Source organism: Spermophilus citellus (genome assembly GCF_964194105.1).
Source record: "Spermophilus citellus genome assembly, chromosome: 4".
Taxonomy (NCBI): domain Eukaryota; kingdom Metazoa; phylum Chordata; class Mammalia; order Rodentia; family Sciuridae; genus Spermophilus; species Spermophilus citellus.
The window spans coordinates 69,200,124-69,218,469 of NC_138185.1; the positions used below are offsets into that span (position 1 = coordinate 69,200,124).

Below are 18,346 nucleotides of genomic sequence, written 5' to 3' on the forward strand. Positions count from 1 at the left end.
GCGCCAGGGGTGGAGGAGTGGGGGTGTCTCAGTGGACTCAGAGCGCAGGGAAGGCAGGAAGCTCCAAAGTAACTCGCTCTGAAATACAATGATAGACTTCCAGCAGCGCCGCCCTCCAGCAGGCGGGGGAGGAACCCCAGTCACTGAGAGGTTAAGTGACTTGCCCAGGGTCACACAGATAGTTGGTAGTAGCGCGTGGTTCGGACTATGCCCCAGGGGTCCTCAGACGTCCCAGTCTTGCACAGCGTGAGCCCCTCCCCAGATTCTGATTCTGCAAGTAAAGGAGCCCTGGGGGTCTCCTATGGCAGGCCTAGTCCTTTGGTTAAGAGAGGACCGCGCTCCAGCCTGTCAAGCACAGTAGGTACCCAGGCCCGCGGCCGCCTCACGCCGGTGCAGCACCGAGCGTGGGGATCAGTTCTGGGCGTGCGGGGCAGCGGAGTAGCATTCAGGAACAGCATGCCGGATGACAGCTCCAAGGCTCAGTGACACGAACGTCACGCAGCCTTGAAGTTACAAGCGGGGACGGAACCTGCAGGTCTAGGTTCTAATGACCCTGAATCAAAGAAGGCTGTGTATCCTTGGGCAAGTCTCTTTCCCATCTCTGGGCTGGCTGCGCATGCTCAGTTGCGGGCGGAGCCCCAAGAAGCGGCGGGCGCCCAGCAGCTTTGCATTGACGCCAGCAGCCGCTGGAGGTCACCGCTGGGGGCTGGGCGCGGCGTACCGTCTGTAAGACCCGGCCCGGAACTTGAACCGGAGCCGGAGCCCGAGCCCCGCCGCGTGCAACTCCCGCCGCGCGCAGCCGCTCTGCGATCCTCGACGGCGCGGCCCCAGGCCCCGCCGTAGCCAGCTGCTTCGTTCACCGTCCGGCCGCCACCGCTGGCTCCTCAGTCCTGTCAGCAGGAGCAAGTGAACAGCGGTCCCCCACCGTCGCTAGACCCAGGGGCCCTTTTCGCGGGGCGGCGGACCGACAGGCGGGGTCGAACCCAGCTGCGGCTGCGGCGCAGTGACCAGCAAGGCGGGAGAGCATCTCTTCGGGCCTCGCGGCGCTCCGGAGGGCGGCGTTGCCAGCGCGGCGCGGGCTGTCTGCTGGAGCTGGGAGAGCGCAGATCTCCTCCCCGAAATTCCCCGGAAGCGCGGCGCGGCGCAGCGAGCGCGGCGATGTGAGGGAGGCGGCTGCCCCCGCCTCAGGAAGGGCATGTTCGGAGGGGCGGCCGCGGAGCGCCGCCCGCCCCTGCGCCCCCTCCCCGCGGCCGCTGCCGCCGCCGCGCCCGCTCCGCGATAAAAGGGCGGCCGCTCTGCCTGACGCGAGACCCCGCTCGCCGCCGCCCGCCGAAGCGGCGATGACACGGCGCCCGCGGCGGCCCCGAGGCGCCGGGCGGGCCGTTTGCTGACCGGACCGCGGCCGCCGCCGCCGCCAGCGTGTCCGCCACGCCGCCGCCAGTATGGGCTGCGCGCCGAGCATCCGCGTTTCCGAGAGCCGGGCAGCACATCCCGGCGGCAAGGAGGCTGAGGACGCGCCGGTCCCTGCGGCGCCGCGGCAGCCGTCCGTTCGGCCGCTCCTCCCTCACTACTCGAAGAGGGACGCCCAGCCCAGGCCCCGCGGCGCCGGCCGCGCGGAGAGCGAGGCTCGCGACGGCACCGGCGCGCAGGTAAGGGACGGCGGGCCGGTGCGCGGTGACACTCGGGCGGCAAGCGGCAGCTTCCCCCAAGGGTGGGTGGGCGCTGTCTCACGCCGCGGTGCCCCTGCCGGGCGTTGGATGGCCTCGACGGACTGCAGCGCCTAGAGGACCCACCAGTCCCTGGCCCCGGATCTACCGGGCTGCGCCTAGGACGCCATCCGAAGCGCGGGGTTGGTTCCTGGGTCAGACCCGACTCCTGGAGCAGCAGGGCCAGCGGAGGCGCCAGAATCAGTTTCCCCCTGGAGGGAACACTCAGGGAATTCTGGCGCGCCCCTTGAGGTGCCGGTGGTAGGAAGGGAAGGGCGGCTGATCCTGTGTAGGGCGTAGAACGCTGTCATCCGGAGTTTTCCCTCTGTCAGCTTCGGACACGCAATTTTCCATTTTCTTTGGGACTATTAAAATGTAATCTGGAACAACATCAGTTTTGCTTCATTGCACATGTATTTGAGGTTCACGTTTATTAGCATACATATTGTATTTAAAGTGTATGTAATTAGAAAATACTATCCGAAATGCGATTTTTGAAACATTCAGTAGAACGAAGTTGATTTTTTATTGAGCAGTCTCTCTGGGACCTTTTGTGACAGTTTTTTTCTTTTTTCCTTTTTTTAATATTGCATGTCTTCTCCAGCACGTATTGCCTTGGCTTGCGCTTTGTCAAAGTTTCTAGACTTAGTTAAGGTTTTCTAAAGGAAATATAAAAGGGGCGGGGGGTGGGTGGGAAGAAAGTTCATTAACATACCCAGCAGCAGTTTTCCAGTTCTCTGGTTTGGAATTTTAGAGCTAGCACTCATGCACTGGTTTATGTTTTATTAAAGTAGTAAAACAGAAAACTTTGGTGGGCTTGGCTGCAGATGGTTGAATATCATCCGTCTCATCATTACCCATTTTTAAGAGTCATTGGCAGAATTTTTTAGTCTCATCATTACCCATTTTTAAGAGTCATTGGCAGAAATTTTTATTTCCTTGATTACCGAGAACAGGTAAATCTCCCAAATTGGAAGGATATAGTTTGATTTACTTATTGTCTTCAATTTCTTTAAAAAAATTTTTTTTCTAGTTATGTATGAACTCACTGCTTATATATATATATATATATATATATATATATATATATATTTTAGTTGTTGATGAACCTTTATTTTATTTTTTAAAATATATTTTTAGTTGTAGATGGACACAATACTTTTGTTTTATTTGTTTATGTTTATGTGGTGCGGGGGATCAAACCCAGTGCCTGTCACTGAGCCACAACTCCAGCCCCTTGTCTTCAATTTCTAGTAGAAATTTCTGCTTTGTCTCTATGAAAAGGAAAATTTTTTTTTCAGTGTTGCATAACTGAAATGATTTCTCACCTCTCCCTTACTATAAGTGAATGTTCTACTTTGTTCTCATTACCAGAAGTTGAATTCCTTCAATAGATTCTTTGAAGAAACCTGTGATTATTAGATTATCAAGCCACACTGCTTTTAATTGTCAGCGGGAAACTTTTGCATTAAACCTGACTAACTAGCTTAAAAAAGAAAAGAAAAGCATTACACAGGTGAAGTTTAACATGAAAACTTTAACAACTTTCAAGCTTTTGACCCAAATCTCACATTGATTATTTTGCATTAAGTAATATTGAACTTTTAGATTACCAGAGTAACCCTTTTAGTAAGAAGGATTTGATTCTTACAGGTCTTTTAATGGCTGCCTGGATGTCCTTAAATTCACTTAGGTATCTTGTAAGCTTCTCCAGTGCAGCAATTTATTCCATATGCTGGTAGATCCCTGAGTTTCTAAGAGTTCTAATTTCAGATATTCTGCTACCTTGGCAGACCTTTTTTTGGGGCCCAGAAAATAAATTCATCCTTACAGTGCCTAATCCAGTGGCATGCATATAGTAGGGGCTTAACAAATGTTTAGTACTTTTTAAATTGTTCACTGAACGATTATACTTTTTCAGTTACTGTAATTTGATTCCATAAAGCCTCTAAGGTAAAAATTAAGATATTTCCAGAGGAAAAGTCAGATTATAAATAACAACAATACAATCACAGACATAATCTTCCCTCCCATACTTGTTATTCATGAGTTGTACATCATATGCCATTTCTCAGTTACAGATATTTGTTTTTGAGTATAACAGGCAATATGGCAGAGGTAAATAGCTTTTTTTTTTTTTTTTTTTTTTTTTTAAAGAGAGAGGAGAGAGAGTGAGAGAGAGAGAGAGAATTTTTAATATTTATTTTTTAGTTCTCGGCGGACACAACATCTTTGTTGGTATGTGGCGCTGAGGATCGAACCCGGGCTGCACGCATGCCAGGCGAGCGCGCTACCACTTGAGCCACATCCCCAGCCCTGTAAATAGCTTTTTTAAAGTTCAGTATTTTTTAAAAAAATTTTTAAACTGTAGATGAACAAAATGCCTTTATTTTATTTATTAATTTTTTCTATGTGGTGTCAAGGATCACATGTGCTAGGCAAGTGTAATATCACTGAGCTACAACCCCAGCCCAAAGTTCAATATTTTTTCAATTAAAATTAAGATATACATATACTCTGGAAATTGAGAATTACATGTTAGAGAAATAGATAAACTTCTTGCAATCTAGCAAGCTCAAATTATTATACAATTGTTTTGAGTTTCTTTATATTATCACCCCAAGATCCAGTTTTTTAAAATCTTTTTTTTTAGTTGTAGATGGACACAATATATTTATTTTTGTTTATTTTTGTGTGGTGTTGGGGACTGAACCCAGGGCCTCATGCATGCGAGGCAAGCGGTTTACCACAGAGCTACAACCCCAGCCCCCAAGATCTACTTTTAGTTCAGTAAAAGTTTCTTCTTGAAACTTCAGTATATATTTGAGTGGATTTCAACAAATTCAGTGGGAAAAGTTTTTCTATTCCTGTAGCATGTAGTAAATGGCAGTTCCTTAGTGGTGAGGAGATTGATAATTAAATGCATCTTCAGATTAAACAGTATGTGCCCTAAACTATAAAGTATCTCATACACAGTCAATGGAGCAGTTCGTGACCTGTTAATCAGTATTACACACACACACACACACACACACACACACACACAAACAAACCGGTTCCATGGTCAAATCAGTTTGGAAAATACTGGCTCAAACTGTTTAGATAACTTTTTTCATGCAGGACTTGTCAGAGAACTTAATTTCTTAAAATGGCCCATGAATCTCAAGTGGTGTTTAGTGTGTACAGCATTTCCCTAACTTGTTTGATTATGGAGCACTTTTCTTGAGGTATATCTTGGGTAGGCCCATGTTAAGACCTGATTGCTTACTTGAGATACCAGTATTCAAAGTACAGGAAATACACCTAACAGTAAAACTCAACAAATGTAATTTACTTCTTAATGATTCCAAAGGTACTATAGGATCTTGTAGTACATTAGGCTGGGATGGCTCTATGAACTTTTTTAAGTATTACTAAAAATACTCTCTGACTGTTTATTCATTTCAGGAGTTATAGTCTGTGTGGTTACAGATAATGAGTGCTGTGTTCAGTTTGAACACTTACAGTTTTGTTTATTTTTAATCAGTGTGAGCTTTAACTGTAACATTTCAATATTTTCTTGTCAGTCTGTGATTTACTCCATTTCCCTTTTCCTTAGCTAGGACTCAAATTGCCCTTGAAATGTTCATGTGTGGGGGAAGGCCTGCTAGAGGAAACCCTGGGCTCACCCTCCCTTGCTTTTTACAAACCCTCAGTGCACTGCTAAATGGTTAGTCACCCTGCCCGAGTCTCACTGATCAACTTTATGAGGTGGCAGTCACAATTGTTTTGCTGTGTCCCCCAGGCCTGAAGCATAGTAGGCCTTCTGTAAACATTCCTTGAATTAGAGGATTGTGTGAATCAATGGAAAATCTACCTAGCTCATCTAAAGGAGAAAGAGAAACCAGTTTTCCTATAAAGTTTGGATTTGTTTTGTAGAAAACTCTCTTCAGTAAAATCTTTTATTCCACCCTAGTGAGCAGCATCAATTCTCTATAAAGATCTAAGGATTAGTGCAGCTGGGTGGGCAGTATACCACAGGTGACTGATAAGATGCAGCAATGCTGACCTCTGACCAAGTGTTCATATCTTTGAGGGCTCGCTGAGAATCCTCACTCATAGCTTGTCAGACTATGCTCCCTTTTGCTTCTTTGATTCTTTTTCTCCATTGGCTTTTCTTTTTCATTATCTCTTCCTCTCTTTCTGCAGTCTGCCTCCTTGCTTTTTCCTACCAGCCCCCTTTCCTCCATAAAACTGGCCAAACTAGCCATTTTAGAAACAAAGTTCAGTGGTTTCTCAGTATTTCTTAACTACTGAATACAGTTTTTTGTCTGGTTTTTAAATTTTATTTTATTTTGAGACAGGGTCTCACTAAGTTACCCAGATCCTTCTGCCTCAGCTTCTCCAATTGCTAAGATTGTAGGCATACACCATCATACCTGGTTGCCTATTCTGAATTTATAAGTAGATTAATCACATTTTTATATTCACCTAAACTAATTGTGTGTGTGTGTGTGTGTGTGAGTGTGTGTGTGTGTGTGTGTGTGAGAGAGAGAGAGAGAGAGAGAGAGAGAGCGAGAAAGACTGAGACTGATTTTGTTTCTCCACCTAGAGATCTTTTGACCTTTGATAGATCTATGGAATTATTGAAAGTTTTCTTCTGAAAGTATAATTGAGAAAATGAGACCTAACTTTCCGCTCCTATCATAAATGACCATAATGTATTCTGGAGTTCATGGTGGTGAGTTTTATCATTGCATGGTGCCTTTTAGTATATAGGATCTTACTGTCTCAACATGCTTAACTACAAAGATTTTTTTTTACATTTTTTAAAATTCCAGTATATACATAAAATGTTTTGTATTTATATCATTCATATATATATATTGCTTACTATCATTACCACCATAAATTTAAGTGTGATTTTCAAGATGTACATTATGTCACAATTCTTTCACCTCAGACCCACCCCAGAACAACCTGGATGGACTCTTTCTTTGTTGAAGTGAGGGTGGTGATGGGGCCTGTGGTCCCTTCTTGCACCAGTGTTCCCTTTGAAGTGGCTTGTGACACTGGTTTTCCTTTGGATGGCTTGCCCATTTGGACTGGGTTCTTAAATAGGAGAAGGGTCAAGATGTGAGGCCACAGAGAGAGACAGCTGTCTCAGAATAAAATAAAATGCCTTAAAGGACAGAATAAATATATATATATATATATATATATATATATATATATATATATATATATATATAAACAAAACAGAAAGAGAATTTACTTAGGATATGAGTTAGCCCTTAGTTTTGCCCAAGGTCTGTGGCTTCAGCCTGGTTTTTTAATACAGTGAGGCAGTAGGAGGCAATGGACCCTCAAGTTCTTAGAGTACAAACTATTTTATTAGTAATATCACCATTTCTTAGATACCCTTTATGTTTTAAGCACCCTGCTAGATGTATCTCAGATGTTCTCATTTAATCCTTGAAACCCTGTGGGTGGCTGGCATCATTTCCCTTTTGCAGATGAGGCAGATACTAGGTTAGATACTTTCCCAGGGTCATACATTTAAGCTGGGATCAAATCCATTGTTCCTGGCCCTCATCCTTTGGTTGTGCCGATAACTATCTAGGTTGCATTGCATCTTCCATTCTTTGGCCCTCTCTTAGGCTACAGGTGATTGCTTAAAAAGCAGTCATTCTGAATTTGCATTATCAGGATTTTAAGTCTTTGTGAAAAGGTTGGTTATAGCCCTATCTTAGGCTCCTGTGTTTGTGGAAGTTGTAACATCTTCAGCCCTATTCCAGTTAACTTTTGAAATTAACCATCTTGTGACACTCTCTGGTCTTTCCTCTTTGTTGTCTGAAATACCAGTTGGTGGGGAATCCCTTGGGATTCTTTCCCTTCTCCCTCCTGCTCAGGCTACAGACAGCCTTCCTTAGCCAGGAGCTGATTTTTCCCACTGACTTCTGCCAGGAGTGCCTTTCCCCTAGGCCTGCATGTTGGCATCTCCAAGAGTTATTAAAGGCCAGCTGGAAATTTTCCTGAGCCCCTGGCTGGGCTTACACTCTTTTCTGTGTTCTTGGGAACTTGACCTTCTCCTGTAACCTGTGTAAGCCTAGAATTTCTATTTGGGGTCTTCTCCTAGATTGTAGGCTACTTAAGGGTAAGGACTACGCCCTGGTTTCATTTTGGTTACTAAATGCTTGGCATACTTAGCAAATACTTGGATAAATACATTAGTCTTTGAGGCTGTCAGGGCTTCATGTTCCCCAGTTCTACACCTTGTTTATATTTAACAAAAATTGTTAGGGTATTGTTGTATGTATTTTAAGAAAAAGCCAGAATATCCTTGAGCCAGTGATTAATCTTTGGGGTTATTAGAAAAACTTTTGCCTCTAGTTTTGGCAGTGTTCAGGTTGAGCAGTGTTCCTAGGTCCCCTCCTTCTGTTCTACTTTTGTTCTGTTCTGTTTGGTAAGAAGAGTGGTGAAATATCATGATAGAGCATTGTTTTGACAAGTTTTGTGCTGCAGTTTCTTAGCTACAGGCGTGATGTGCAGTTTGACCATCCACACAGACCGGAAGGATATTGCAAAGTTCCCTGAACTTTGAGCATGATCTCAGGGAACTCTGGGATGGTGGGCTTGCCAGTGCTTTTATTCTGTATGGGTTGAAAAATGCACCTTTGGTCTGTTGAGTTCATCTCTGTCACTATAGAATGGCTGCTCTCTCACTCTGCTAGTGGAAGAGCTCAAAAGTTCCCATGTTGTCCTGGGATGTTTGGAGTTTGAAGAAGTTCCCCAGTGAGGTGTTTAAGAATACAGGAAAAAGAGCCAGAGATTTAGGTTTAGGCCATGTGATATTTGGTAAGTTCTGATCTTGGGTTTTCTCAAGTGTAAAATGAGGTTAGAATACCTGGATTGTAATGAGGATTACTTAAAATAATCTCTGTGAAAGTGTTTTGTGAATTCTAAGACATTATCACATGCAAGGATTGATCATTTTCTCAGTATCCTTTTTTTTTGTGTGTGTGTATGTGGTACCAGGGGATGGTATTTCGTTGTGGTTTTTGTTTGCATTTCTTTGGTGGTTGGTGATTTTGAGTACTTTTTCATGTGGTTATTGATCATTTATGTAACTTTCCTTTTGAAGTTTTTAACACTTTTTAATCAAAAGGAAATATAAACATAATAATCTCTGGGTAGGGAAGGACTTATTAATGAGCAAGTTACACAAGGGATTAACCATAAAGGAAAGTGTCAGTAAATTCAGTATATTAAGTTTTCATCAAAAGAGAATGGAAAGGAGAGCCACTGACTGGAAGAAACATATTTTTAGTACCTAATGTCAATAAAGGATTAGTATCTAAAATATATATGGAACTTCTGGATACAGTGGCCAACAATTGTAATGCCAACAACTCTGGGAGGCTGAGGCAGGAGGATTTCAAGTTCCAGGTCAACCTCAGCAATTTAGACACTGTCTTAAAAAATAAAAAGGGCTGGGGATGTAGCTCAGTGGTAGAGTTCTGTCTTTAGTTCTAAAGTAAATCAATGAATCAGTTAGTAAATAAGGAGCTCTTATAAGTCAATAAGAAAAAGACAGCCAGTTGAAAAATGGATGCAGACTTGGAGAGGCATTTCACTAAAGAGGCAACCAAATTCCTAATACTTCTATGAAAAGATTGTTATTGGGGTAAATGCAAATTAAAACCATAGCAAAATAACGTTTTACATCTACCAAATTGGCAAATATTAAAAGCCTGACAGTATTTTGAGAAATTCCTGGACACTGTCCTTAGAGGTGTAAATTGTTTCAACCATTAAGGGAAACCCATTGTTGTTACTTAGTAACAACAATGAAAGTGAACATGTGACTCTGTGACCTACCAGTTTTGCTCCCAGAAACACTTACACATCTTTACTAGAAATGTGTACTAGAATGTGCATAGCAGCATAGTTTTAAGTCTGAAACTTTTCCATAAACCAGAATGTCCATCAACAACATAAAGGATAAAACAAGTTGTGATACACTTTTAAGGAAGGAATACTTGAGCTGGGGTTGTGGCTTAGTTGTAGAGCGTTTGCCTACCATGTGTGAGGCATTGTGTTCCAACCTCAACACCACATAAAAAAATAAATAAATAAACAAAATAAAGGTATTGTGTCTACAATTAAAAAAATATTTAAAAATAATATAAAAAAAGAAAGGAATACTTTACCACCGTAAAATGTATTATAGGTTCAGGTATAGCTATAGGTCAATCTCAGCTTAATGTTGAGAGAAGGTCAAGTTATGGAAGAATTTTGCAAAGTACAATTCTTTTTATTTAAAAAAATTTTATTTAAAACTTAATAGCTAAGCAATATATAGGAATATATGCACACCCAGAGATGTTAAAGCTATGAAGAAAATCAAAGAAACAATTATTATAAAATTCAGTTAGACGGGAGCTGGGGTTATGGCTCAGTGGTAGAGCACTTGCCTGGCACATGCGAGGCACTGGGTTTGATTCTCAGTACCACATAGAAATAAATAGATAAACTATACAATTTGTTAAAAATTTTTTCAGTTAGACAAAGTTTAAGGATTTAAATGGTTAATGGGTTGAGTGCCTAATATAGAGGATATAGGAGGAATGTGCCAGACTCTGCCATTTTTTTTTTTTTTTTTTAGGGAAGTTGGATAGGTCTCTGACCTGAAAGTGACTGATGGGCCTTGAGGGATGGAATTGATGTATAAGGAGGAGGCAAGAGCTTGGTCTGAATTGGTCATGAGGTGCAGAGAGGGATTTTGACCTGGGCTGAGAAGACTGAGGACTTGGGTGAGTGGAAAATGGGGGAAGAGGGTGGCAAGGGAAATAAATGGTGGCTTGAGATCATGAGGAGGCTTCTGGGATAGAAAGGAAGGCCTGAAAACCAGGATGAAGAGTTTGAAGTCTATCCTGTAAACCTCAGAAAGCTCCCAAAGGCCTTTCATTTTCAGCAGGGTGGTTATAGTAAAAACATGTTTTATGAAGATGAAGTTTTAGGCAGAAATTGCAGTGGTGAGTGAAGAAAAGCTAGAGGTGGGCACCATCCAGGTCCTGTGGCAGTGGTTCAAGCAGGAGGTATGACCAGGTGGTTTGGGAAAGGAGGAAATGAGCAAAGGAGAAACAGAGGCTGGGACAGATTGGATTTGTGCAGGGAAGGGGTGGAGAAATGGAGGGTGACTCAGAGATTCGAGTTTACGGGCTTAGAAGGACTGTGATAATAGGCCACAATTTGTACAGTGCTTTATGGTTTGCCAGATGCTATTTTTGTACATCATCTCATCCCCTGTGAGGTAGAAAGGAGGGATTTTATTTTCCCTGTTTAAGACCTAAAGAAGCAGAAACTCTCCAAGTTTGTGGTGACCAACTACAGAAACAGGTTCACTTTAATAGCATAGGGTAAATGCCAGAGGAGAGAGAGTTTAGGGAGTGCATTTACTTTTCCTCATTTCACTTATTCCACCATGTTTATTGCTGAAACTTGAAACATACAGGAAACAACAAGGATCACTAAGAAGTTACTTGAATTGCATGGTCAGGAGACAGCCTCTCATACAATGGTGGCGTGTTTCCTTCCATTCACGTTTATTGCTTTAAATAACTGTAATTAAAAACTTTTAAAAACAGTTTTGTTCTTTAGTTCTAGGAAATATTTAGCTATTATTTACTCAAATATTTCCCCCCTTTTCTCTCATTTCTCTTCTTCCTTCTGCAGCTTCCCAAAAGAGAGGATTTAGACACAGCTTGATCTGCATGCCTCCTGCCTTTCTTTTCCTTCCTCTCTTGATGCTGTCTTTGGGAAGATGTCTTGGTTCAGTCTTTTAGCTCACTAATCCATTCCTCAAGGCCTACACAGCTCCTTAGCCCACTGAATTTTTAAATTTGACTAGTTTTGTATTCAAGATTTATCATTCTTTTTTTCATAATTGCTTATTCATGTTTTATGGTTACAACATACTCCCTTATCTCTTTGAGGATATTAATTATACTCACTTTAAAGTCCTATTCTGATTGCTGTTTATTTAAAACATTTTTTATTATGGTATAATGTGGGCAGCAAAGTATACATTAACCAATAACTGCTAATTCTCTTTCCTGCCCCTGGCAACCTCCATTCTCCATTCTCTGTGAACTCAACTATTGCAGGTACCTCCTATAAGTGGAATCTTACAGTTGTTCTTTTGTGACTGGCTTATCTTACTTAGCATAATGGTGTCAAGGGTTATACCCTGGTCATATTTTAATAATACAGTTGCTTATTTTAATATGTTTGACTTCATGATTATACCATTTTTATAATCAGTTTCTTTTGAAGACTGAATAATATTCCATTGTATGTATGTACTATATTGTTTTTTTTAAAAATATTTTTAGTTGTAGATGAACACAATACATTTATTTTTATTTATTTATTTTTATATGGTGCTGGGGGTCGAACCCAGTGCCTCATACATGCTAGGCCAAGTGCTCTACTGTTGAGCTACACCCCCCCAGCCCACTACATTGTTTTTTCAATCACTGATGGACACTGGGCTTGCTCCAACTTTTGGCTATTGTGAACAGTGCTGCTGTGAACATGGATTCCCTGCTTTTAGTTCTTTTGGAAATATATCCAGAAGTAAAATTGCTGATTTTAATTTTTTGAGGATCTATCATAAGTATATACTATTTTGCAATGTTTCAGCTAATTGTACATTTGTGTTTCAATAATAATAATAATAATAATAATAATAATTTTTTGGTACTGGGAATTGAACCCAGAGTGCTCGACCACTGAGCTACATTCCTAATCCTTTTTAACTTTTATTTTAAGATAGGGTCTCACTAAGTTGATGAGGCTGGCCTCAAATTTACAATCCTCTTGCCTCAGCCTCCTGAATGGCTATATAATAGACATGTGCCACCATGCCTAGCTCCATTTCAGTAATTTATAAAATTTTTATCTAATATTCATATCATACCATATCAGTATTCCCTATGATCTCAGAAATATCCTGCATTTCATTTGCTTACGATCTTTATATTTCTTTTTATACACACCCTTTTTAAAGAGGCCTGGCCACTTGGGTCCCAGCTTGCTTCTTTGAGCTGTCATTTAGCTTTCCACCTGCCATCTTTCTTGTAAACTGGAAATTGTATCTAAAATGGATTCATGGTAAGTATTTTGGTTAAAATATATCATTGGTCATTCATGAATGACATCAGAAGACAAGCCACCAGTAAAAGATGTTCAGATTGACTAGGTGAGTATAACAATCTGATCCCTCTGTTGTTGGGTTAAGTTCCTCTATGGTTAGATAAGTGTCTCCACAAGGCCCAGGTGTTAAAGTCTTGTCACCAATTTGTGGTGCTGTTGGATGTGATGGATCCTTTAGCCGCTTTTATGTGAGCTATTCCTTTTTTTCCCAGCTGGTTTATACTTTTACATTTATACTTCTTTGGATTATCTATTCCTATACTGTTACTACACTGATCTCATTTTTATGACTTTATATCACGTTTTAATTCAGTGTTTGGTAAGGTTAATTCCTTTCTTTATGCCTCACTTAAATTTTTTTCTTAACTCAATTATCGTTTATTCTTCTTCCATGCCAATTTTAATTATTTGGTGCTGGAGATTAAACTCAGGGCCTAGTGCATGCCAAGAATGTGCTCCACCACTTGTACTTACTCCCTGCCAATTTTATAATAATTTTATTTTACCTGCAAATTTGTTGTTGGTGAGGGGAGATTCTGATCATATTGTAGTCAAATCCACTGTAATTTGGGAAGAATGGATAACTTTAAAGTTGTTGTAGTAGTCCATTTTCCATTGCCAAAACAGAATACTCGAGGCTGAGTACTTTATAAAGCAAAGAGATTTATTTAGCTAACTGAACTTTCTAAGTCTTGAAAGTTTGAGATAAGTGGCTTTATTGATTCAGCTTCTTCTGAGGACCTCCTTGACTGTGTCACTTCATGGCAGATGGAATCATGGCAGGAGTGTATGTTGGAGAGATCACATGATAAGAGAGGAAGCCAGGGAGTGGGTGAAGACCATACTTGCTCTTTTATAACAACTTTCTTGTAGGAACTAACAGGATCCCACAGAAACTATATTGAAAGCAATGACCCCAGTGACCCAATTGCCTTCCATAGGCTCCCGCTTTTAAAGGTTCTACCACTTCCCAGTATTACTACATCGAGGATCAAGCTACCAACACATGAACCCTTGGGGGATACATCCACACCATAGTCAAACCAATAATATTTATTTTTTCTGTCCAGTAATGTGATATTTATTATTCATTTATCTTGTTTTTATATATTTTCATATGATTTTGATATCTTTTTAGGAGGCTTTCATGTGGTCAGAGTAGTTTTTCATTAACTCTTGCCTCATTAGTTAGATAAAATATTTGATATTGTTGAAAAAACTATTTTCTAAACATTCTTATAGTTTTTCAGCAGATTGTTTTTGAAATACATACATATTCTAAGTGTATGATATTTGGGATTATTGGGATAGATGTTTATGTTATTACCCGACTGATCGTTTTGGGTCTTTCTGAAGGAATACTTTTTAAAATTCTTTTCTTTTTATTATTGTATTATAGTTATACATAATATTGGGGTTTGTTTTGACAATTATACAAACATGGAATATAATTTACTCTGATTCAGTCCCCAGTACTTCCCTTTTCCCTTCCTACTTCCCTCCACCTCTTCCCTTCCCTTATTGGTCTTTCTTCTATTTATAGTTTTTTTTTAAATTAGTGCATTATAGATACACATAAAGGTGAAATTCACTCTGGTATATTCATACATGTACTAAGGATAGTTTGGGCAGTTTCATTCCACCATCTGAAATTTTATTTATTTTTTATTTTTTGGTCCCAGTGATTGAACCCAGCAGGGCTTAACCACTGAGCCACTTCCATAGCCCTTCTTATTCTTTGTTTTAAGATAGGTTCTTGCTAAGTTACCTAGGGCCTTGCTGAATTGCTGAGGCTGGCTTTGAACTTGTGATCCTTTTGCCTCACCTTCTGCGTAATTACATGTGTGTGCCATCATACATACATACATGTAATTCTGTGGGAATTACATGTGTGTGCCATCATACCTGGCACAAGCATAGGAATTTAAAATTAAAATTTTTTTTTTTTCTGTTGTGTTGGAGCTCAAACCCAGGGCCTCAGGCATGCTAGTCTAATGCTCTACCACTGAGCTACAACATTATACCTAAATTTAAAATTTTAATCATGAATTTAATTTAATTTTTTTTTTTAGTTATAGATGAACACAGTACCTTTATTTTATTTTTATGTGGTGCTGAGGATCAAACCCAGTGCTTCACACATGTCAGGCAAGTGCTCTACCACTGAGCCCCAACCCCAGCCCCTTAATCATGAATTTTTAAAAAATAATTTCTCATTATTTTATATCTTGACTCCTAAATTTTATTAAAAATTGCAGCTATTTTAAAGGTTATTAAAATTTCTTCAAAACAACTTATATGATGCTAATGCTGCCCTGTATATCTTCCTACAAAAGTATGTACAAGTGTGATCATTTTCTTGAATTTATTCTTAGAAGTTGAATCTACTTTTAAGTCTTGGTTTAGAAAACAATTCTATTAGGTCAGGTTTTACAACATTTGGGGGTACTCTGCAAAGAATTTATGTGTAAATTTGACTCAGATTAGTTATATTTTCTTATTGAAATCTTTCATTTTCTGAATAGTTTTATTTCCTGATAGGATCTTTGACTTTACCATAACCAACTTCCTTGTTTTGTGGGGAGGAACTTGAAAGCCTCAGGCATTTGGGAAACATATCCAAGATTACACTGCAAGTTTTGGCAAAGCCAAGACAAGAACCCCAAGTTAGCACTTGCTCCTTATTTCCCTGGTACTGTTTGTATTTGTGAAAAGTAGGCTAGAGATAGTTATTTTCTGTAGTCATTTCATGAGATATCCAGGCATCAAACCAAATTGCTCTCCTAATTCAGGTTTGTGAGATGTACTCTTGTCCCTTGGTTTTGCTGTATCAGAGGCGATAAAGAAATTGAATACCAGGAATTTCTAAGCTTGGATACCATTAGGGAATTGCTTCATTATTGCAAAATGGCTCTGTTTTTACTTTAAAGACCATTATACATATTTTGTTTTTCCTTTTTAGTTTGCATCCTGAGTGTATGGAGTTGGAGTTAGCATGCAGTGAGACCTATATAGCATTTACATAATCACTCACTGGATATTTGACCAGCTCTTTTACTGTTTTAACATTTTTATAAAAGTAGGAAGTTTTGGTTCCTTTTTCTCCTTTAACTCATTATGCCATGTCTTTTCTGTTTTTTCTAAAGTTAAGAAATAGGATCTTGAAAAGCCAAAAATTCCAAGGAAGGTGAGCTATAGTAGAACTTTGCTTTGAGATAAAGAAGGCAGGTGTGGCATCCAGTGTGGCCCTGTGGTTCAGCAGGATTATCAGAAGTCTCAGAAGACCTCTCTGGGACTCTGTGATCTCTAGAGATTAGTTTTCAGAGGCTGAGAGTTAGGAAGTGTTTGAGTGGTCTCCTAAATCTCACTTCTTGAATTCCATTGTAGGCATTCTTTCTTCAATTCTCCATCTACACAGAGAACTTTAGTTTGGTAAATGTTTGTGATAAGGAGGTCACTAATTCCTTATTGAACAATAAAATATTTCCTCAGTCATTCAGCATATATTCATTTAGTGCTTACTGTGGGCCAGGAACTTTACTAGTCATTTGCTGGCCACATGAAGATGAGTAAGATGTGGCCTCCCTTTTTAGATGATCTGCTCAGTGGAGGATGAGCTTGCCTCTAATTGTATGCGTCTCCCCTGCCCCTGGGTTCTACAGTGCCTGTTCAAAATATGAACACACTGTTATTGTCATATTGTCACAGGGGGCAGGGGAATTGGAATCATAAGATTTAGGTTTGAATTTTGACTTTGGTACTTTTTAAAAAATATTTTTAGCTATAGATGGACACAATACCTTTATTTTGTTTATTAATTTTTATGTGGAGCTGAGGATTGAACCCAGTGTCTCAACGTGCTAGGCAAGCACTTAACCACTGAGCCACAACCCCAGCCCAGCTTTGGTACTTTTTTTAACTGTGTAAATGCATACAGTTCCTTGTATGGAAAATATGACTATGAGAGAATGTATGGAAACATAATTTCTAAGCTGTTACGCATCATAGGAGTGATAGACGTTTCTTGATTCTCATTGCTTGTTATCCAGAATTGTTTTCTCAATAATGGGTCAATGGAGAAGGAAGCTCTGTTATAATTCTTTCAGTGCTGCTGAATATTCTGATAATGGAAAAATAAACAGGGGTATACTGCTTTTCTGGCCTGTAAACCAAAAAACAATTTTCAGTGCCAAAAACTTGTGTTTGTCTTGAGAGGCCAAGAATGTTTCTACAATGTAGGATAGCTTCAGATCGCACAGTGAGTCTCTTAGATCACCACACAGTTTTGATTTAGGTTGGGTTGTTTATGAGCTAGCTTTTGCTTACTATCCTCATTTCCTGCTGGGAGTGGTTTCTGGTCAAGGCTCCTAAGAGTTGAACCTGTCCTTCCCTTGTGCAGACATTTGCCATCAGGGTAGGGTACCTTTCCCATACCCAGGCCTGGACAGACCTCTGGTCGTGGCACTGCATCTGGGCCTGGCTTCTCCCCATCAGGTCGGTGTGGAGCCACCAGCTTCTAAACAGTGGCTGTGAAGGCTTTGCTCCTGCCCCCAGCATTCTTAGCTTTTTCTACTTCTGTAGAGCCAGTTTGCTAAAATAATTTGCCTTATTTTTCTCTTTCATGAGAAAATTTTCTGGAATCTCAATTACACTTTATCTGTTTTTCTGAATAGTATGTTTTTAGATCTTGTTTCTGTAGTTCTCAGCTAACTAGAACCTGATACAGAAAAGGAGCAAAGTAAACAAAGCAAGTATGGTTGTGCCATTGCCCTGCTTAAAGCCCTCTGTGACTCCACCTTGTCACATTCACTCCTGTCTTTGTCCTCTGGGGCCCAGCCTGCTTGGGCTCTTGCCCTCTCTCCTGCTTCATCCTGTGCTGTACATGCTAAACACCTCAAGTACGTATATTCAGTGACTTCTGGACATTTCAGTCATTCAGTTCCTTGTCAATGCTCTGCTGAGAAATTCTCCCCAACTTAGCACAACGATAGAAGACCCTTGATGAAGGTAGGGCTCTGAGAGAGAAGTAGGTAATTGTTAGAGGAAGGGTTTTATGTGTGGAACAAATTCCTCAGAATTTCGTGTTTGTGCTAATTCAGTACAGAAACAAAGCAAGACTAAAATGGGATAGAGGGTTTTGCCTGGCAAGGTCAAGCATACTCAGGATAGGGAGGGCCTGGGGGCTGTTCTTGGATGGTGTTTGGCCCTCCCAACTGTTTGGCTATGGCCCAGAGAGCCGAAGAAGGTCACCAAAGAGCAGATGGATATTGTAGGGACCAGGGGAGGTTGTGAGTGGCATCTCTCTGAACTGCAGGTGGAGTCCAAGGCTGCTGCAGTGGCCTACTATGTAGGGCACCTGAAGAAGCTCTCCTGTCATCATAAATCAGAGATCTTCTGGGGTTGATGGCACACTACTAAGGGTTGGGTTTATGAGATCACTG

At 40.7% G+C, this 18,346-nt stretch overlaps 1 protein-coding gene across 3 annotated transcripts in view; it reads left to right on the forward strand.

Annotated features, from left to right (window-relative positions):
- Positions 1 to 1,435: 1,435 nt before the first annotated feature.
- PDE8A (phosphodiesterase 8A) overlaps positions 1,436 to 18,346 on the forward strand; it is a 154,855-nt gene continuing 137,944 nt past the window's right edge. For 2 of the 3 annotated variants that reach the window (XM_081293005.1, XM_081293004.1), the window contains exon 1: positions 1,436 to 1,649. In XM_081293005.1, coding sequence (XP_081149131.1) covers positions 1,443 to 1,649 — 207 coding nt within the window. In that variant the 5' untranslated portion in view covers positions 1,436 to 1,442. Of the gene's footprint in view, positions 1,650 to 10,353; positions 10,502 to 18,346 lie in introns of all 3 variants that reach the window. The other variant, XM_081293006.1, reaches the window with a different exon arrangement.